Source organism: Sebastes umbrosus, chromosome 23 (assembly GCF_015220745.1).
Source record: "Sebastes umbrosus isolate fSebUmb1 chromosome 23, fSebUmb1.pri, whole genome shotgun sequence".
NCBI classification, from domain to species: Eukaryota; Metazoa; Chordata; class Actinopteri; order Perciformes; family Sebastidae; genus Sebastes; species Sebastes umbrosus.
Genome location: NC_051291.1, coordinates 9,437,402 through 9,460,077, shown reverse-complemented (window position 1 = coordinate 9,460,077; position 22,676 = coordinate 9,437,402). Strand labels below are relative to the sequence as shown.

Below are 22,676 nucleotides of genomic sequence, written 5' to 3'. Positions count from 1 at the left end.
TGAATGGTGATGACATAGCAAAAAAGTCACACCCAAGCCTGGTAAACGAGTCGGGACCTGTGTTTCAAGACGTGTCAGGTGGGTTTCTGACATTGCTGCTTACCCCTCGCACTGAGGACAGCCTGCACCTGTTGACAGTCGCGCCGGTAGCCCAATTCCCACAGGGAGAGAGAGCGCAGCAAGCACCACGGCCACGGGAAGCGGCAAGGTCCAGGCGAGGGGTGCTTCAAAGTTCACGGCACAATATTTGTGGTTCATTATGAAACTGTGGCGGACGCATTTGACTGTTAATGTGGTCAAAATCATCACTGAAACTCAGGACGATAGATTTTCTGATTGTCAGATAGTTTATTTGAAGAGAAAAGAAGGAGTAGTCGAATCTTCGTATTGAATAGCCAAATTAGGAGCAGGTATACTGTCTCAGCAGTATGTAGCTACATATACACACAGAATACATGGTTCGACAATTGTGTAGGAATGACCATAATGTTTAATCTTCACATTACTTTAGTGTCTGATGTGAAGCAGTTTCTGTGGTTCAAAGCCAGGAGAGTTGATGGAAATTCATGCGCTCTCCTTTTTTTCTGTAGTGATTTATTTAAAAAAAAAAAATGAAATCTGAAATTAATTTACATTCATTTTTATTTTATTTTTATTAGTATTTTTAACCAGGCAATAAGGTTTCAGTTTAGTTTTTCTTAAAGGATATTGTTTTTTGTTAGTTTCAGTTTACTAACAATATTTTTCACTGCTTATTTTAGTTTTAGTTTCAGTTAGTACAATCAGTCAGTCAGTACGTCAGTCAGTCAGTACGATAATAACCCTGGTGCATACGAAAAAGCCTCAGAAAAAAAGGTATCAAAGGAGACATTTGGGAGAGGAATATAAAAAGGCCTTCTTGCTATTAAGTTCAAACAGTATTCGGGCACTCACAGTGTGGTGGCAGAGTCCTCTATCCCACAAGATGGCCTTGCTGACAAAAGACACATAAATGGGGCTCTGCAAGGAAAGAAGAGAGAGAAAAGAAGCCAAATAAATATAAATTGATTACAGAAAGAGGGCACTGGTACAAATTTAAAAGTCCATTTATCAGAGTCAGATTGAGATTGATCTATCAGAAGAGTTCAGAAATGAAGTGTTTTCAGTAGCTCAGTCTCCGTGGGCCCCCGGGCTGAGGACAATGACTGAAGCCTGGCAAAACAAATATAAAGCCACACAGTGAGAGGGCTCTGCAGAGACATTCAAACCCCCACTAGTTGCATTAATAACCCCTCTGTCTTGCTTATGGAGCTGCTGTGAGACTCTTCCAGAGGTTTGAGCTACTAGACTCGATGATGGAGTCTGCTCTCCCACGCAGCCGCCCTCCAACATCTGCTCAGTTTACTAAACGTCTGCTCCTCATCTATTTTCCTCTTTCTTTCGAACATGTAGCTGCCTCGGGACAGTATGGTGGTTTTATAGTACGGGTGCATCGGTTTGACCCGTGGAGCAGGGGCCGCTGTGTTAACTCATCAATCACTGGCGACACATCACAAGCAGTCAGCAGAGCGGCTCATCCATCTCTCTTTGCAGCTTCCAGAAGCCCCGAGTCAGCTCCAGAGCCGGTCCACTCCAGGGAGCAAGAGAGCAGATCCTCCCAGGACTCACCCCCTCATTCATGGGCTGTAACCCCACGCCAGAGTGGGTGACAGGGGCCAAGAGGGGCTCGCAGGGTGGGAGGACAATGAAGCTTGATGTGTGTGGAGTGCACTGTCTGGTTTGGAGCTCTCTGCCAGCTTGTGCCAGACTCTCGAGCCCATTCAGTGCCACCGTGAGAGGCTAGAGGGCAGCGTCAGGTCTGGCCATCTCAGCGCCTTTGTCTGTTGGCTTCATTTACCTGTTGTATTTAACAAAGCATGCCACATGTGATTACGCACATTGTGCCAGAAATACCTCACAAGCTCTCCATCCTTAATAGAAGCCTTAATTGCAGCCGAATAATGAACAACAAGTAATTTCCCAGTGAATCATGGGTGCTTGCTGCCCGATGACCTTGTTGTTACTAATTATATGGTGAATGTGAAATCAAGTACATGTTGAGACAGTAAAGGATGAAGTGGCTGGGGGGGTTGGGTTGGAAAAAAAACACAACAATGTGGAGAAATTACGTGGATAGAAACAGAAAATAAGGCAAAGGAAAGAGGCCAAAATTCAATTGAATAAGGAAATGAATGAGAAATGTTAAAATAGATTGCAAAATGCTTCTTTTTTATTATTTAATTCTATTTAAAGTATCGTGGTTTCACTATGAGTAAAGAGTAACTGCACCCTTAAAATATGTGCTTTTTTAAGCTATAAACTACAGCTGTCAAAGCTTAAGTTATAACGCGTTAACGCAAATTGGTTTTAACGCCCCTAATTTCTTTAACGCATTAACGCAACTTGTGATTTTTAGGTTTTAGTAGGCTCAGTTTTAAAGCAGCATATAAAACTATAAAACCTAAATAATCTATTGGTACCAACCAATACTAGCTTGTCGGGAAGGAGGTTAAATAACACTCGAAAGTTACGCTAAATTTTGGCGAGGAAAAACTGGCATGGCCATTTTCAAAGAGGTCCCTTGACCTCTGACCTCAAGATATGTGAATGAAAATGGGTTCTATGGGTACCCACGAGTCTCCCCTTTACAGACATGCCCACTTTATGATAATCACATGCAGTTTGAGGCAAGTCATAGTCAAGTCAGCACACTGACAGCTGTTGTTGCCTGTTGGGTTGCAGTTTGCCATGTTATGATTTGAGCATATTTTCTATGCTAAATGCAGTACTTTTGAGGGTTTCTGACTTGACAAATCTCCCTTTAAGGTACATTTTGAACAGATATAATTTTTTTTATTAATTTGCAATTAATCGCAATTAACTAAGGACAATCATACCATTAATCCCAATTAAATATTTTAATCGATTGATAGCCCAAGTTCAAATATAATCTTGTAAAATTTAGTTTTTGGCGAGGAACTTGAATAAATCCAGTTTTCACAGCAATAAAAAAATAGATAATAGAAAGAAAATTATGACCTGTTTAACTTCCCAACACAAACCAGTATGCAAACGGTAATAAAGTAGTGGATGTTGAAGTACATGGGATTTATTGCTTTACTTGGTATCAAGAATTGTGGAATTTCACTGGTATTGGTATCGACTATTAATGTTCTGGTATCGTGCCGCCCCTAGAGTAGGCCTGTGGTAACTGACAAAACACTTAAAATGTATTATTGTGGCGCCAAAAGGCACTGTGAAAAATTTTGGGTGCACCTAAATTATGTGCTGGTGCAACCCATGTAAAAAGTTAGTCTGGAGCCCTGACTTTGACGAAAATAAAGAATAAAATTACATCCTTAAAGTATCAAAATAACATCTATTTGTAAAACCACGCCACGACCAAAGCCAGCCTTCCATTAGCTCAAACACAGGAGCATCACTCAATGGCCTCTTTCTGTCTTTGATGTCATCGTTTGACCCATCATCACAAATACAACCCATAATCCCATATAGGGTTTGTCTAAAGCGATTGCTGCTTCTCTTTTCCTTGTTCAATTAAAATGATGAGATTAGGGAGATTCCTAGCAGATGGGATTTCCACTGTGCCTGTGTCGACAGCGTGCATCTCCCCCTTTTTCCACGAAAAACTCCACCTCAAGGTACTTCCTGTCAGATGCATTGAGCGGCAGAGCAGCGTGGGCTGGTAAGGCTCGAGCAGACAGGAAGCGCTGTGGTGCCGGTCTGAGCCAGCAGGGGGGAATATGGTCAAAATGGTCGGTCTTATCAATAATGAGTAGGTTGGAACGGGCTGGATCAAATTACCAATTTAGAGCTAATCACCAAAGTGGTGACTGGTCTTTGCTTCATCCCCTCTCTCCCACTCTCCCTTCTCCTCTCTGGTGACTCCTGCCGCCATCTGTCTGTCTTTCTCAGGGGAGCCCTTCCTTCTCTCCTGAGCACTACGCTGGATGTTTTATTAATTCTGTTTCACCTGATTACACCCCGTCTGTGAGTCAGGGCACATTAATAGGCATTTAATCAACGTTTCAATAAGGGAGCAGGCACTGAACAGAGAGCCACAGATCAGAGCTGCATCCTGGTGAGGTCAGCGCCAAGGACACGCTAACACATACATTATACACATACACATATACTGCAGTTGCACCTTACATGTAGATTTGCGTATAACACTGTAATGTGCATTGGTGGGAATCACCAGAGGCCCTGTGATACAATATTATCATGATACTTAAGTCACGATACGACCTTATTGCGATTTTAAACATTTTGCAATATGCTATATATGCTAGAGTATTGCAATAAGATATATTGTGATTTATAACCTTTTTTCAACTGCAAATTATGCATTTTGTCAACATCTGTTATATCTAATAAGATACAGTTTTCACTCTGTTCATCTCAGAGTTTTCATTCACATATCTTGAGGTCAGAGGTCATATGACATGTTTGGTGCCAATCGATTCCTTAGGTTTTCTAATTTCACATGTTACCAGTATTCAATCTACCTTTAAGACTGAGCCTGCTACAACCTCTGGAAGAAAATAGAGAATAAAACAGAGAATAGCGGCCGTCAGATTGTTAAGAGGTTAATAGTTTATATTATAAAAGATCGATACTTGACGTCTGTCAACGGTAAATATCGCAATACTATGCTGTTTCAATTTTTTCCCCCACCCCTAGTCATGTATATAAAGGATTTCACGTTTAAAGCCCTTAAATGTTGAAATATAGTCATCAAATTCCATTAAAATTAGGATAAAATCTCCAAAACTTTTCAACAAATTTTAGTCCAGTTTTTAATTGGTTTTCCATCTTGTGTTATCAACTCTGGAAAAAATGGGTCTTAAACCTGCACTATCTAATAATTTGGATTAGCAGAAACAAGTTGTGAACACAACATCACCACCTTTTAAGTTGATATGATGAACTTGTTTGCTAACAGTTGCTTATTTATACATCCAGAAGTTACGGAGAAACATTATCATTATCTTTTTTTCTCGCCACATGTCGAATCAAAGTCCAGTATTCACTCAATGCTAGCTTCGTTTTTGGTATCCACCAACTGCCAGGGGGAAATATCTGTCTGTTTAGCTGCTTAATGCTCCACTATGTTTACCAGCTAGTCGCTAACTAGTGGCTAACTGTACACACACTATAAAACAACACTATAACAGCGGTAAGAGGAACCAAAACCGTATAGTGTCCTGGGCGAAGATACACTTTTACTATGTGTTTTCACTTTCCCACATTTGATGATATACAGGTTTAATCAGTTATTCCACACAGCTCTTTCACATCCAGACTGTGGAGGTCAAACAGAAGCACTACCTTAATGTTATTTTTTTCCCAAATCATGTGCCATAACCACTTTCAGACTGAGAAACTTCCACATTTACTGCCAACTGTGATACCCAAACATCCCTGTTTTCACTCTCAGTGTAAATGCGTCCAGTTCAACTGTGACACTGCAGTGATAGCGGCGGCGCTCGAGATCACAAACACGTAAATCAGCTGCCGGATTTGTGGATAAACCAGCAAACATTGAGACAAAAGAGCTACACAGTTTCTAAAGCCCAGACAAAAACTTTAAAAGCACACCACAGGAACTCCACAACACAACTGACGAGGAGATCCAGTTCAGAAAACAATCAAGCAAACGGCCGAGCTATCAATGGCACACAAAAGGGGCGAGTGTGACCACCTCAGCATGGCTTTGGCCAGGTTAGCTGCGGCGACAGAATAGGAGAGCACCCGAGATTGAGAGAGAGAAAGCCCGGGGTCAGCTATAATGAGCCGTGAATGTGAGCATCCGACCAATCCTGTTTAATGGGGTTCATCCCTGGAAAGGTTTCTGTCCTGCCTCGCACCGGCGTTTGTGTGTGTTCACGTTTGGGTTCGGGTCAGGAGGCTGCAAGGACTCTGTGACCCTGAAATGAGCTCTGGGAGTCAGTGGGGACCCCCGCTGGCAGGACAGAGCTCCTTTTATGCTTTAATCTGCAAGCAAGGAGGATCAATATGGCAACTATTGGTGCTGGGATTGTGTGCAGGAGTAAGCGGTCCAGCCATTTGAGATGTCTCACAGGGGGTTGGCGCACCCTGACAAAAGCACAGCCCCGCTGCCACCACCGGCCACAATGACCTGTGGGACAGTGGCACACCAGCAGCTAACCTACTTAACATTCATTAGTGTCAGAGAGGTGGACAGATGCTCCGGGTCTTACGGATCTTCTCTCTCATGTTCTCTGCATGGGGCTCATTCAGCAGCGTTTGACGTGTCTTTCATTCGGGATATTGGAGTTGTGGGCGGTGGCGGCAGCAGGCCGCTCAGCTGTGGGTTTTAGGAAGAGCTGGGTGGGCATGGATGAACTCACCCTGTGAGCGTGCTGGGCAGAGCGGGAGACGTCAGGCCGCCAGGTGCTCGTGCTGACGGGACGCCTCGGCCGAGCCAGGAGCCTCCGGGGATGCTGGAAATCCTGATTTCTGGAAGGTCTGTTTTCCCAGTGAGGCTCTGGAGCTCCTCTTCTCTCCACAGTAGACATATCCAATGAGCTCATCTGTCATCTTCTTTGTAAAAATGTGAACATTTCACCACTAAAGTAACGAGAAAACATTTCGCCAAAAGAAAAGTTCAATAATATACCTTCACGCTTTGTAGCTGACTGATTTAAGAAGGAACTGAGCCTCTCTCTGTGGGAGGTTAAAAAATGCTCTATTTAAATGGCTTATGGCTGTTAATAATTACCATCCTGCTAAACTGGTGCAACTCCCTCATGCATATCGTTTCCTTGGCAAGCAAAAGAGCACACAAGAGTCTGAGTTTGCTACAAATTTGCAAGAAAATAATAAAGTTAAACCCACAGGCGCAGTTTGCGTTGGTTCAGGGGACTCACTGAACCCCCTAGCAGCCGTAGCCAAAAATGCATGTCGGGATATCTATATTTTTATTATAACACTGAACTAAGAATTTATTGTAATGATTAATAATATCGAACATGTTGTGTATAAGAATAAGAAATCAACAAGATAAGAAGATCGATTTGTGGTCTTATTATTTACTTATAACATCGGACACTCTGTCCACACACCGTTAAATATGCACTTTCTGTTATGTTATTTAAACAAACCTCGTACTATCAGCTCTACGCTCGAGATCAGACGGGAGACGTAACCACTTAAAAGATGGGTGATACTTGCTGTCTTCCTACATTTGTACTTTAACTGAAAACACACATTTAATATTGTGATATTTACCGTAAATTACATGAAATATAGTCAACAGCAAGTAGGAAACCTTCAGGCGATCTCCCTTCAGCTCACGACCATTGACGACATTCCAGTATAGAAAACAATGCAATCAAACTGATTTTCGCTGACACTCGCGTCGCATTCAGTTAGGACAATAGAGTAGTATGTAGGATACTCACAGCATCCCAATACACTAGACCTCTCTGTGTTGTACACGTTACAGTCCCTCTAGATGTTTTTTGTGAACCCCCAATCTTAAAGTTCAAACTGCGCCTATGCTTAATCGCTGTGTTCCCTCCACATGTTACGCACAAACGAGGCCTACAATAAACCAAAGCTTTCAATTACGAAGTGAACAGCGCTGTAGCCCCGCACAGTGACAGAGGCCAGAGCAGAAATCAGGAGCAGCTGGACAGAGAGAAGGCTTTTCAGCCCGACTCCAGACACAACATGGATCAGGTTCTGGGCTGCTACACAGCAGCATAAATCTCCTAGCTTTAATTACATTACAGGGCATATAGTGGCGAGCTCTGTGGAAACAATGGAGCCTATCAATTCCACAAATCAGAGCTCAGCCGAGTGTGTGTGTGTGTGTGTGTGTGTGTGTGTGTGTGTGTGTGTGTGTGTGTGTGCAACAGCCCTCTATCTGTATCTCCAATCAAAGCTTATTATCTAGAGAGTGACTTGAGTTTGAGGATCTTCATCTGAAGATTTGTAGTGCAGGAAAAAGCTGGTAAATACGCTCTTGGTGTAATATTAACAAGGGCTGTGGACAAATGGGGAGTAGTCAGTGTTTTCCATGGTGACCAGACCAAACACTTGTAGTGGAGCCACCCCCCTCACAACCCATGTCCCACTTCAGCTACAACAAATTGTTTTTAAAGATATTTGTCCTCTGCAGAAGCTGCAAAAAGAATAATCTGCTACATTAAATTCCTCTAAAACTGACGAATAAATAAATTAGAAACATGAAAATCCTCTGATCATAATAGTACAACTTGTGACATGTGTTAAAGCTTCTTGGGACCATCTGAGATCAACCTCTCCTTGACATCTCCCTTCCTAAAGCACACTCCCTCCGAGGTCTCCCTCTGTTCCACCCTACGGGGGCTCTGCAGTGCTTTTTGGGTAATCCAGACGCCACAATACCAGTTGCTAAGACACTGCCAGAAAATGCATTGTGTGAGGGGAAGTAGGGATGGAAATCGCAGTAGTTTTGTGGCACGGATGTGAATGCTTTTTTTTTTTTTTTATGAAGAGAGCATGGGTTGTCAGTTCAAGCTTGTGTATCTTTGAGATATTTTAATACAGTTTTTATTGCATTGAATAATCAACACAATACAAACTGGTAGTATTATATATTGTCTACTATGTGTACTGCTTGACTTACTCTATTCTTTATCTTTTTAATCCTCACCTGTTTACTCTTGTTTTGATTTTACATGAAGTCTGTTATATTGTTATTTTAAAGGAACACTTCACCCACAAAATGACCATTTGTATATCAATTACTCAACCCCATGTTACCTTGAATTCTTTGAAGAAAACTTTGTTTTCCTCGCATGCCTCCACTGTGAACGAAGAATCCGAAAACAGAGTAAATCCTTGATGAAATTAATTAAATGGAGACCACGTTCGACAACAAAATAAATCAAAACATCCGTTTACAAACTGTCGAGTCGGAGACAACTCATGCATTATAATCTAGGTCTCATTTATCCAGTCGTATGCTCACTAATTCCCAAACACGTGCACCAAATCATACTATTTAAAACGCATTTATAGTGATGTTGATCAATGATTTCCCCTGTACAGATATAAATTTAAGAAGCTCTTAAGATCGACATTTAAAGGTGCAATAAATAATCTTTTGGTCAGTAGGTGGGTAGTGGAAACAAGTTTAAAAACAAAATGTATCAGAGTAACATTAGAGTTCATTTGGAGTTGTGTGTGTCCACCTGATAGACCTTCTCTGTTTATGGTCTCCACCAACTCCTGTGAGAAATATCTGGATCTTTAGCTACTAAATGATCTACTAGCTAGTTGGTAACTTTATCTGTCTGACATTTGATGCTGGGCAGGTAGTGTACAGTGGGGTTTTTAGAGCTTTTTCACTGAAAACAGCTGCCTGTTGCATTTGAAAATCACTGAGAACAGTGAGAGTGAATCCAAACAGTTAAGTTACAGCCTGGAAACTCAAAACAATGAGCTGAAAGACGCTAAAACTGCAGAGTTGGATGATTCTCTATGGGTTCTTCACTACGAGCAACCCTTTTCACATACAAGTTGTCATACAATGATCAAAATTTTGATTACAGCTGCTTTAATGTTCAATCTTTTCTCTGTTAGACTTTAAAAAGTAAAAAAATATCCTTTATGTACCAGTTTATTGGTAGTTGAACAGCTAACATAACATCTGGCTGAGGTACAACAGTTGAATCAAACAACTACAACAAGACAAAATAAAGGTTCTGTGCTTTTAAGATGAATATGTACTTAATTTTCAATCTTTTCTCTCAATTAGACTTAAAAATAGACAAAGAAGCTCCCTCTCACACACAAATAAACACATACATCAGCACACAAAGCTGACAAAGCCTCTCACAAAACACATAAAAATACAATTACAAGGGCTTTCATGCTGTTCTAAGGAAAGCAGCCCAGCCCACTGCGTGCTGCTCTTTGTCGGCAGCGGGACCCAGAATCAAAGAGCGTTGACCTGCGCCGGCTCTGCCCGGCAGGCCTGCGGGGAGTCCTGCTCTAACTCCAAACCCTGGTTGCCATGCCATGCTGGGACCCCCCCCCACCCCTCCATCGACTCCCTCCTGCCGCCCCCCCGGTTTGCTCCGTTATTTCCTCATCTCATCAATCTGTCAGCTAAGCCCTTTGACACGCAGCACAATATGGTCCCAGTATTTCTCAGTTCATTCCCCCTCTTTTCAATATGGTTCCAGCATTTCAAGATTAGTCAGCTCACCCACGAGGTCTGCTCCCCCGGTGCCTCGGGACCAAGGGGGAGGTGGGGGGGAGTCCGCAGCAAATATAGCTGCTAGAAGCAAAGCGATGGCAGCTTTCAGGCCTCAACAGCAGCCACAGATGCATTTTAAATCGCTCCACATTTAAATTGTTATCACACGACAAACATTGACCAGATCTGTGTGGAAACTTATTTTCAAGCTCCGAACGGAAGTTCAAGCATGAAAAACAAGTTTCATCACAAACAGGTGGAATTCTCCTCAAATTGTTAATTGTAAACTCCTAAGCCCAATTCACAATCCAACCCTGTCACACTTTGGATTTACTAGAACCGAGACCATGTAAGTCACATTTTATTATATCATCCCGACTCATGAGGTATCAGATATTTGCTGCGGTCTCAAGACCAAAACACTGACATGTACTCTTTAAACTTTTTTTTTATGTTTTTTGATCTTTAAAAATTCGCTAAATTCGAAATTCAGAGCTATCTATGCATGAAGGATTGCTTCCACACGGCTCCCAACATGGTGACGGCTGCTGCTAACAGCACGGAGAGTGCAAACAACGGCAACAGTGCTGACAGAGCTAACAGTGTTTACCTGAGGGGGAACTAGAGGGTCGGGTCGGGACGGTGTTATCAACGGCAACAGCCATATAACCACAGTTCGGAGCGGCGGCGATTAGCTAGCCAGTGGGCACACACGCAGGGATTCGCATGTACTAACATACACGAACGGCCGGCCCGGCTAACAAAGCACAGAGAAGCTCGGATTACGTCACACACAGAGGGAGAGCGACTTCATTCTCTGCTCAGGTAGACATTACTCATTTATATCTTTACATAGCAAACAGTTGCTGCTATATTAATGCTCTGAATATCGTTAAAGAACCTTTAAAGCGATAGTTCGGTAAGATAAAGCGGGGAAAATATTCTAAATATAGCGTACACTTAAACGGATAGATTTTTTTAATACACTGACTATGGATAAGTACATCATACAACCCCACTTCAAAACACCCAAACTATCCCTTTAAATGTTCATGCAGTAATCTTACCTCCATGTACAGTACATAAGTACAATTTAACTAAAATGTAATCTACCTTTGTGTGATGTTTTTACACTCTTTCCAGGCTTGCTCATTAACTCTGTCCAGCGTTTCCTCACATCTGCTTACTAGACACACATCAGTACCTCAAATGTAAATGATGAAATCCAGTCACAAAGATACTTTAAATAAAAGTTGGCCACCTGTGAATATGGCTAACAGTTTTATGGAGACGGGGAGGTGAAAAAGAGAGTGTGTATTCCTGCCGCTGGACTGCACTCACTCGAGAACAGACCATTCAATTTATTTTCGAGTAAGGATGAAAGGAAGACTCCAAACTATGCATGTCGTCTATTCACGGGCGACGCTCTTTAAAGAAAGAAAAAAAGACAGCAAAAAAGAGTTGGAGAAGGGTGGAGGGGTGGAGCGCTGCATAAATTTTACATACACAAGGCAGCAGACAAAGTGATTGTTGCTTCCCCAAAACTTTTTTTTCCTCCTCCAGAAAACACTTTCCTTGCTGAATAGGCACCTATTAGTGACTCCATTATGGGCACAGGGCTCTTGAATGGCTCCTCACTGTGCGTCTTTATCATAGTCAGGCCGTGAATACAGGCAGCCCCCCCTCCTCCCGAAGCCCAACCAAACTCCTTACAGCTTGTATTGATAGGTGCTGGTGATGATGGGTGAGGCAGGAGAGAGGAGGAGGGCTGCCACTCTCACCCCCTGTTGTGTGCTCCAGGTGTGGTGGGTTAAGCGTAGCGCTCCGAGGCCTCTATTGTGCCGCACTTTTTCTTTACCACTTGTTCCAATAAAAAAAAAAAAGAAAAAAATGGATGCAGTGTTTTACATGCATTAGCTGATCTCCATAATGCCATCCCCCCTCACTCCCCCGCTGCACCCCAAAACAAGTCAGGCCTCCGGCGAATCGCTGCACACCGCCTCAGAGCCCTGTATTGTTGCTGGATTATTCAGGAGTTAGCTGAAAGAAAGAGACAGGGAGAGTGGGGTGTCTGTACTTTATCTCCAGGGGAGACAGGGGCTAAAGAAGGAGCTTCTTTAGAGGAGTGAGTTACTGCGGCGAAAAGCCCGAAAACACCTGCAGACGACAAGCGCGGGGAGGCCGAGGCACCACTATTGTTTGTCTTTACTTTACTTGTCTACCCTCCGACGTACTGTAAACGCAGGAGCTTCTATTTATCACAATAACCCGTCACAACATTATCACCTCGCTCAGTCTGCACAAACTCCGCCGTATTGACAGACCCATCAGAATGTGGTCGCTTTCAATCAGCACTACTTGAACAAATATCTGTGTGTGTGTGTGTGTTTGTGTGTGTGTGTGTGTGTGTGTGTCGGTGAAAGCATGATTCACTCAACTTTGAAGTTATGTGTGTACTCGCAGTTGAAGGAGGGCGACGCAGAGAGTAAGCGAGACTTTATGATGAATATGGAAGCATTGTTCAGCCATGCTTACCTCCACAGGGAACCATCTGCTCCCTGTCAATGCATCACCTGCTCGTCTGAGCCGTCTCCAGGGCAACAAGGGGTGGGGGGGATTAGGAGAGGTTATGGCTTTGATGGGAGGGGCCGTCGCTGGGGACAGAGGAGGTTGACTGGAGGAGGAGGAGGAGGAGGAGGAAGAGGGGGCTGATGGGAGGGAGGTTGCCGGGCGAATGTCGTCCTCTGCTGGTAGAGAGAGAGTTACAGTCAGAGTCTCCCAACACATCAATATTTGGGAGCGTTTCCTCCAACAGAGACCACTTGTTGAACATGTTTTTGGTGTGAAAATAAGAATTTAGAATCAAATTGTTGGAGCAAAGCGTGTTAATATTAATTGGTTAAAGTCAAAACCACCCACGTACAATTTGTGGACCCAAAGAATCCGATATCTACGAGATGGAGCAGATAACCTCCTCTCCAAGGTTACAAAAGAAGGAATTTGATAAGAGTTGGGAGTCCTATCATGAGCTTATTAATACAGTGATAACCTCAAATCACCTTATGGGCTGACCTATGCATTGATATTAGGTCTGTCAATCGATTAAAATATATAATCGTGATTAATCCCATGATTGTCCATAGTTAATCTTGGGCAAATATGCTGCTTTATGTAAATGTATGTAGATATCTATTATTGGAAATCAATAAACAACACAAAACAATGACAAATATCGTCCAGAAACCCTCACAGGTACTGCATTTAGCATAAAAAATATGCTCAAATCATAACATGGCAAACTGCACCACAACAGGCAACAACAGCTGTCAGTGTGTCAGTGTGCTGACTTGACTATGACTTGCCCCCAAACTGCATGTGATTATCATAAAGTGGGCATGTCTGTAAAGGGGAGACTCGTGGGTACCCATAGAACCCATTTTCATTCACATATCTGGAGGTCAGAGGTCGAGGGACCCCTTTGAAAATGGTCATGCTGGTTTTTCCTCGCCAAAATGTAGCGTAAGTTTGGAGCGTTATTTAACCTCCTTTGTGACAAGCTAGTATGACATGGTTCCTTAGGTTTTTATAGTTTATAGTTTATAAAATTTTATCACCATTTTTGTGAAATTCATGTGTGACAATAAGTGTGGCACTGACAGTGATGGTGAACTACATTACGCATGTATAGTGAGGAAATGACTCTGTTGTGATTATCTGTTGCAGAGTGACAGTCCCTCTGTGTTTGGTGTGGGCAGTCATGTAGGTATCGTCAGGTATTGTGTGACAAGCAGCATGAATGTCAGTCAATCACAGAGTTTTCATTAAGTCTCCGTGTTCCTGCAGCTACAGTACACTGTGCGTTCTGCCAGTGACGGCTGGGTAAACACAGACCTGAGGACGGCTTAAAAGGCAAACACGAAGAGGAGATGAAACACACCTGATGACTGATGTTTGGGAGAGACACCTGTGAACAACAATACTCTATATGTAACATATGTCCTAGTTTAAATAGTTTACAGTTACTGTTTTTAAGTCAGTAATGATGTGAAAACGTCTGGGTTGTGGAGGTTAATCATTGTTGTGCTCCAGTACTTTAATTAATGCTGCTGCAGTTCCCTTGAGCAATACATTTATCCCCTTAGTCCAGTGTTCAACATTCAACATAAGGACGTAATTTCCACCGTATGAAATTACGCCCTTAGTCTGAACCAGAGCTGCCCAAAGTGGGGTCTGCCCATCGTAAGGTTCGATTTGGCCCTCCAGATGTTTCTAGCAAAAAAAAAATTATTTAAAAGGATCCCTATTCATTAATTATTTTTTATAATCTGAGTAACACTTTGCACAGGAAGTCAGTTTGGGTTTGAGTAAGGTAAGAAAAAAATGGAGAGGCAGAGACAGTGGCACACGGACAAAAAGCCATTTCAATTAAGGGAACTTGGTATCCTAGTACTATTTTGCATCTTAACAAAACAATAAAATACAATAGGTGTTTGCTTTTGGCCCGTTGCCCACCATTAAGTTTCAGTTTTGGCTTTCCAGGGGAAAAAGTTTGGGCACCCCTGTTCTGAGCTGATAAGATGGTCATTAGACATCCATTGTTACACTTATATACACACACTGAGTATGCTGGGCTTGGAAGTTTTGGTGGCAAACTACTGTATAGTAAATGCAGGATTTTGGTGATACTTTAGAATCTGACACTGAGGAAAAGAAGGCTCTTCAGAAGGAGCCGTTATCCAGCGCTCACCTGGAGCCTCCTCAGACCCGGGGTGACACAGAGAAAGTCTGACTGACAGGTGAAAGTGACCACGGCTGCAGGGAGGAAACACCTTTTGTGTTTGCTCAGAGAGCTGGTGAGGGCGGTGAAGCAGGTCCCCCTGCCGACGGGATCATCAGCCTGAGGGTGAGGAGGGAGGGCCCGGATCGCTCTCTCCTCACATCAACAATACACCATGTCATCCCCCTCAGTTAGGGACCTCAACTCTCTCTGCCTTAAAACACACTCAATCTAATCTCCATCTTTACCACATGTGTAGGAAACAAGGTGGCACTACAAAACAGTGTCCACCTGCAGGTAACTCTATGTCTCTCTGTTGTCTGTTGCATGCTCGGCAAAGGTGATAAAACAGCTGTCAAGCCCATTTACAGCATGCAATTCGTTTATAACCAATCAGAGGCACTGATAAACCCAACTTTTATAAGTTTAAATGTTCAGAAGCATACACTCATGCACAAAATATTAGGTACACTTTCTCTTTTCCTGAGTGACACATATCCAGCCTGTATCCCTTATTGATTTCTCTTATTAAATCTGGACCCTTCACAAAGCAGAAGACGTCAATAAAGAGAAGCAAACAACAAATACAGCAGAGACTGCAAGTCAATCAGGAGGAAGTCCTAAATGTTTACGTTAATTCAGTGTGTTTCCATCAGGTCAGAATCTGCAGCCATGCTAGTAGCTCTGAGAGGCTGCAGCGGTGCATACACAGATTACATTACTTGCCAACCGCCCCAACTGTTGTTTTGCTTTTTTTTTTATAGAAATAAATCCATTTAGTTAATTTGAGCGTATCAATGCCGTGTTTTCAATACATAGTTGGACGACAGACACTGCAAACTGTGTCTGTTCCATACGGAGTCTCAGCACAGAGTAGCAGAAGTCAGATTTCACACACTGGACGAGAGAGAGTTGACAGACAAGACGATGGCGGAGGATTTGGTGTCGAAGCCAAAAGCAAAAGCACATATTTGGCAATGCATCAGATTTAAAAGCTATAAGAGAACCACAATGCTAATGAGGCAATCGCCGTGCGGATGACAGAACGGTCACAGCCGGTGTGTACGGCACCGGGTGGAAACCTGCCCCGCAGTGAAACCTGGACCGGAGAGGCCAGACACACAGCCACCCAACGTTAAAGACAAAGTATAGCTGAGGCCGATGGGAATGTAATTAGTTTTGCAGGTACGGTATGAAGTCATAAACCAAAGTAACAAACAATGAAAATTTGACCTGATGATGGCGCTAGATGAAAAGTTAAGGGATGACCAAAGTTGTTACAATTCACCCAGAGGGGGACAGGAGTGTTGGCACCAAAACTCATTGCAATCCATCTCAACAGTGGTTGAGACATTTCACTCAAAACCACAAATGTCAAACTCATGGAAGAGGAAAAGTGAGTAATTAGGATTCAACCTCTGGGGAGCACGAATGTCCGTGCAAAGTTTCATAACAATCCATCCAACAGTTGTTGAGATGTTTTAGTTTGGACCTGCCAACTAACAACAAGTGTCTCCTTCACATCACAGCACCGTTTCCCTCTTTCTTTCTAAAACTACCACTGGGCCTGACTCGGACTCTTTCCCTGGATGAGATGTTGATCCTGGGAGAGTTCCTGTCAGGGCCACGTGTAGCGGGGGACCCGGCCAGGGAAGGGGGTGACTTTCCTGGGTGTAAAATTCAATTATCCAGCGGGTGAGCGTGTCTGAGCGTGTCTGTTGTGAGCGGTGGGCGGACGGCTGCCCGTTCCCAGCATGCGACAAGGGGGTTAAGAACCACAGAAAGGCCTCCATTATCCCGAGTGAGAACGGCCCATGTGGCTGGCTGCACGGCCCCCGCTCTCATTCACTCCCCTTTACAACAGCGCTGCCGAAAGCCTCAAAGTTTAATTCTCTTTTCTCTGCTCCCACTCCTTTTCTTCCACCCCTCCCTCCTCCTCCTCCTCCTCTCTTGCTCCCCTACTCTCAGAAAAGAGCCTCCACAATGCTGCTGGAAGGCTGGAGTGGATTCTTCAGCACCCCTGTGGACAGTGCACATGTGGACAACATTCACAGGATGTCTGTCAGCTAGTCCATTAATCAACGGCATCTCATGAAAGCACAATTACGAAGCTCACAACTCTATAACAGATTATCATCTCTAAGCACCCCTGCTACTCCTCCTGCACAGCAATGCTCTGTGCCGAAGCTGGTTTCCTTTCGTCCAACTGCACTTTTTCTCAACAATTATTAAGAGAAAAAAGCTGGAGTTGCATAGTCATGACAAAACAAAAATGCTATTTTTTAAGCGAGGCCAGCTGCAGCGTGTAAAAGAGCTCATTCCTTGCAGTCTGAACCCATCGGGCAGTAAAACTGACGCATCTGGCTGATCATTAATGTGAGAATGGATCTTCAGTGTGTGAATAAGACTGAGGCCCTATGGAGGAGGGCCATTGTAGACGCACACTGCACCACTTCTCGTGATAAATAAGCAATTGTCTCCATCACCATTAAAGACAGTAAATGACGCAGTGGGGAGCTCTCCATCCACTGTACAATATGAGGAGGACACTGAGGAAGCTCGGGAGTTTTATGTGACATCACGTCCCAAATTACTGACCACTTGAGACAAGCAGACAACACAGACAGTGGCCCATTATGAGTACTCCTCTGTGGCTGCTATAGTATGTTTATGAGCATTTCAATTTGGCTACTAGGCTGGATTCAACTTAAAGCTGTACTGATTGATATTTTTGCAACTTGGGGAACAAGCTGTAAACACAACAAAGACACATTATAACCTTATAAAGTTGTGATATGTCAATTCTCTGTGAGTTTATCACTACAAGCGACATTACGTTTATGTTATATACAAGTCATTTTGAACCATTGTTAATATAAAAATTAGGGCTCTCCTCGACCAAAGAAATTCTTTGTCGACTAATCGATTAGTCAATTTAATCGAAAGATCTGTGAAACTAAGTTTTGACACAAAGAGAATCACACAAAAGCACCACTTTAAATCTTGTGTTTACCAGAGATCTGCTCATAGGTTTCTTGGCAATATATATAGCTCAGTGGGGCATTATACTAAAACTGTAACAGTGAAGCATTTATACTTTATACATACTAAAACTGCACTTTCAGTTTCTCATTTTAGATAAAAGAGTTTGGCTCACTCAGAAGTTTTGTTTTGTCTGGATGTTAAATGTGTTGCTCTGTGTGCTGGACTGGTGGTGTTCCCTCAACATTACCAAACCTACACTGCCCTCATGTGGCACCTGTGGACCTCCTCAGTGTCAGGTGTGATACAGACATGTATTTGTTCTCTGTACTCTTAGGAGTTTTTGCATGGCTTCAATATTAATAAGGCTGCAATTTCATATTTTTAGGACTTCAAGTTTGTGGTAATTTTAGCTTGGCCTTTGCTTTCCAATACAGTGAGGATGTTCTTCTAAATTCTGTTTATTTAACACATGATTTATCACCACCTCCTGCGCAATTCCCAACCTAAGAAGGTTATAAAAATGATTTGTTTTAGGAAGGCGCTTTCTGAGTTATTACAGGCTTACAATCACATGATACAGAAGAGATGAAATTCAAACAAATAGGGAAAATGGTATAATCTACTCTCTGTTATTCATTCGATTTTATAAATAAATATGAAAATTAATTAGACATCTTGATTAATCCACTGTTAAATAAATGCATTATTATTTTCATATCTGTCCCCTAAACCAGCTGAATGAGCATCGTTACCTGTAAAGCAGGACTGCAGGCTTGTTAAACTTCATGAGAGCACAGTGGTGTAGTTCTTCAAGCCACTGATAGCATCCAATGGGCCGGCCATGTTTGACTTTTCACTTTAAAAGTTGGAACAGAAATTGAATAAATAATAAATGTAATTTTGTTTGGATCAGTTGTGTTCTTTGCTATGAAACAAAACTATTTAAACTTCCACCAGGCTTTTCTTGTTGCAAAGCTGAAGTCTCACTGACTTTGGATGCAATCTTGTAACAACTACTCTTTAAAATAAGTACTATAACCTTTTCATTTCCCTTCAAGACTACTTGTTCTCAATGAAAATTAAGAAAACATGCAAATAACAAATCTTTTTCATCTCACTATGCCAAGGTCTGTTGTTTACAGCCAACCCAAACAAGGCTAACCTCAGAAAAAGATGAGAAACACATTCAGAACTTGCAGACACACACTGCAGTCTGTTTAGAGATGAAAACCTCTGCAACCACCTTGACCATAGTGGATTTCTGGCCACACCTTGTGGCTCAAACTGGTAAATCCCCAATCCAGAAGACTGAAGCTCCCTTATGTAGTTTCCAGAACTTCTCAGGTATATACAGAAATGTTCATAACTGCACACAGGTAGCGGCCCAAGTAGCTGTCTCTTTACTTTAGACAAAATAAATAAATAAAATTACATAGGTTGTCAGGTCGACATTTAATTTGCATATCGGTTTACTACATCCTTCAATTTTTATTTTACAACAAAAACTGTAACTTGCACACTTATGCTAATGTATTTAGTATGTTTTTGTTATTCTATTTTTATATCTTCTAAGTAAGTTAGTAATATATAAATTATATAAGTTAGTAATATATTCTTTATATTGTGTATACTATAGATATTTATCTCTAGTGTTGATATGTATATTTAATGATCCTGTACATTGCCTGGATAACCTGCTGCTGCAACACAAGAATGTCCCAGTTTGGGATCAATAAAGAACATCTATCTATATATCTATCCATCTATCTATCTATCTTGTCCAACACTTGAAAAACTAATGACACTTTAGTTTAGTGCTAATTAGCCAATGTTAACATGCTAAATAATCGCAAAATCATTTTCCACTTGTGCAATTTTGTTAATAGTTTGTTTATAGTCAATACTGTATATACTGCTCCTATTTTTATACTTCCTTCTATTTAAATGGTTCATATATTGTTACACTTTGTTTAGCTCTTTTTTACTGTGTTAGCTGATGCATCTTGTTTTTTGCACTATCCCCTTTGCTGCTGTACACTGAAAATGTCCCCACTGCAGGACTAATAAAAGAATATCTTATCTTATCTTAAGGTGGTGAACATGTAAACATTACACCTGCTGAACATAAACATGCTAGCACTGTCACTGTGGCTTTATGTTAGCATGCTGACATTAGCATTTAGCTCAGTTATTTTTCTTGTTCATGGCAATTTAACTACTCAAGCTTACTCAAGATTTTAGTAGCTAAATGTCCAGTTTAAAACAAACAAAACATACCCAGAGTCCAAACCAATGAAGCAACAAGCTGGCTGAATGTACACACTGAGCTAGGTTAGAGCTTGAAGGTTAACATTACCATGGCAACAGTGACTTTAGTACCATGGTGACGGTTTTTTTGCTGCACCTGGTTCGAGTCTGTCTGTTTCAGCGGGAGTTGCTGATTGTGCTGAAGCCTCTTGTTCTACCTTTGTAGGTTCTGTCTCTTTTTTTATCATTTCCCCTTCTCCATAACAACATTTCAATCACTTTTGTTTTTAGTTTTTTCTTAGCTCGCTGCTAGCTTCTCTATTTGTAGAATATCCAACCGCCTAGTGCCTACGTCATCACGCAGCTACGGCCGTAACGTCATGTGGGCGGAAGGACTTTTCCTGTGTTTTTTGTTTTTCTATTGAAGATGATTAATTTACAAACATTAAGGCATTGTAATATAAACTCAATACTTCTAACATACAAGGCACAATTGGATAGGAAAGATAATTTAAATTATAAAAAAATAAAATAATAACAAAAATAAAAGAGGGTAGAAAATAATTCAAGGAACAAAAAAGAAATGCATAAATAAATAAATAATAATGAGACTGCACTCTTCCATAGTAGCTCTAGGGGTCATCATCATATATAGGATAGGAAAGATTACTTAAATTATAAAAAAAAATAATACAATATCAAAAATAAAAGAGGGGGTAGAAAATAATTAAAGAAACAAAAAAAAGAAATGCATAAATGCATAAATGCATAAATAAATAAATAAATAAATAAATAAATAATAATAACACTGCACTCTTCCATAGTAGCTCTAGGGCTTATCATCATATATGTTCAGTTCTTCATAAGCTCTGAGGAGAGACTTTGCATGTTTTCCTTTCATTAGTCTTAAAGCACTGAGATGATTGTCCACAAGGTACCTTTTGAAAACGGAAAATAGGGGTTTCATTTTCCTCCATTTGGATGCATGGATGAAAAAATTTGCCAGCAGTATCAGATTGTTCAATATCACTCTTAATGTCCTTCATGTTAATACCAAACACAATATTTTTTCTTGTGAGAGGAGCAAGTAGTTGGATTTTGGTTGACAGCTAGTCCTGCAAATCTTCCCAGAATGCTGCAGAATATATATACAGTGGAAAAACAGATGATCAGTAGTTTCAATCTCAGTCTCACAAAAGTTGCAGTTATTGTGATCAACATTAAATCTCAGTCTTAGCAATTCATTGGATGGATAAATATTATACATTATTTTGAAATTGACTTCTTTTGTCTCGGGGCTTATAGGGTAAGTGATGTATTTAGATCTCCATTTCTTAATGTCTGAGTCTGAAAATAGTTGGATGATGTTTCTGTTTGATCGTATTGGGTACAGTATGTTGGTCAGGTGATTACGTAACAATTTGTTTGAGTTTTTCGCATCGAGAAAATCCTGACCATTTACTTTAGTGCCACCAGCAGGTCAAAGTTTTCACGTATTCTGTGAAATATTTCAACATCTACAGGACTGATTGGCACAAAATTTGGTACAAATATTCAAGGCACCCAAAGGATGAATACTAATAATTTTGGTGATCCTCTGACTTTTCATCTAGCTCCGCCAGCAGGCCAATTTATCCAATACATTGGTTTATGACTATAGGACTAAATACCTGCAAAACTAATGACATTCCCATCACCATCAGCAGTAGGCATATTCATGTTTTCAGTTCATTTGTCTTTGTTGAGTATCTTCAGTTCAGTTTATTAGTTTCTCATTCATGGGTTGTCTTTTAGTTTTGTTAGTTTTATGTGTTTGTGTAATTGTTTTGTGGGGTGGTTTATTCTTCTAGTTGTGGGACATTAGGGTCTTCATTTCTTATGCACTATTTAAGTTATGGATTTGGTTGATTAATAATTGCAAATATTGTATAGTTTGAGTGTTATATAGATATGTATTTTTGATAATAAAAGCCAAAAAAACTATGCAATTCGCATTTTGCATATTGTAGCATTTTTCGACTAGGCAGCGTAAATCGTCAAGTAGGCCTACTACTTTATTTTAGTATTTCCATTTTATGCTACTTAAGACTTCTACTACCTTTGTATAACTAATACATTGATGTATTATTATGGATTAAGCTATACAGCAGTATATAAAGTTATTAAAATTAGCCCCACCTTTACAATAAAAGCTGCAACATTAAAGTGATAAACACATTAATGCATCAGTAATTATAATCCAGTAATATAATGCATATAACGAATACTTTTACTTTTTGTACTTAAAGTAGACTTATATATTTTGATGCTAATATTAAGAAAAGAAATGAATGCAGCACTTTTACCTAGACTACAGTATTTCTACAATGTGGCACTGCCACCTTTAAGTAAAAGATCTGAGTACTTCTTGTA

The 22,676-nt window shown here is 41.2% G+C and overlaps 1 protein-coding gene across 8 annotated transcripts in view; it reads right to left on the bottom strand.

Moving 5' to 3' along the window:
* LOC119482364 overlaps positions 1-18,875 on the bottom strand; it is a 66,503-nt gene extending 47,628 nt beyond the window's left edge. For 4 of the 8 annotated variants that reach the window (XM_037759794.1, XM_037759795.1, XM_037759793.1 and 1 more), the window contains exons 1-2: positions 6,414-6,699; positions 934-999 (exon numbers count right to left, since the gene is read on the bottom strand). In XM_037759794.1, the coding sequence (XP_037615722.1) occupies positions 934-999; positions 6,414-6,596 (249 nt within the window). In that variant the 5' untranslated portion in view covers positions 6,597-6,699. Of the gene's footprint in view, positions 1-933; positions 1,000-6,413; positions 6,700-12,790; positions 13,003-18,769 lie in introns of those variants that run through there. The other 4 variants (XM_037759797.1, XM_037759798.1, XM_037759799.1 and 1 more) reach the window with 4 other exon arrangements.
* Positions 18,876-22,676: the final 3,801 nt, after the last annotated feature.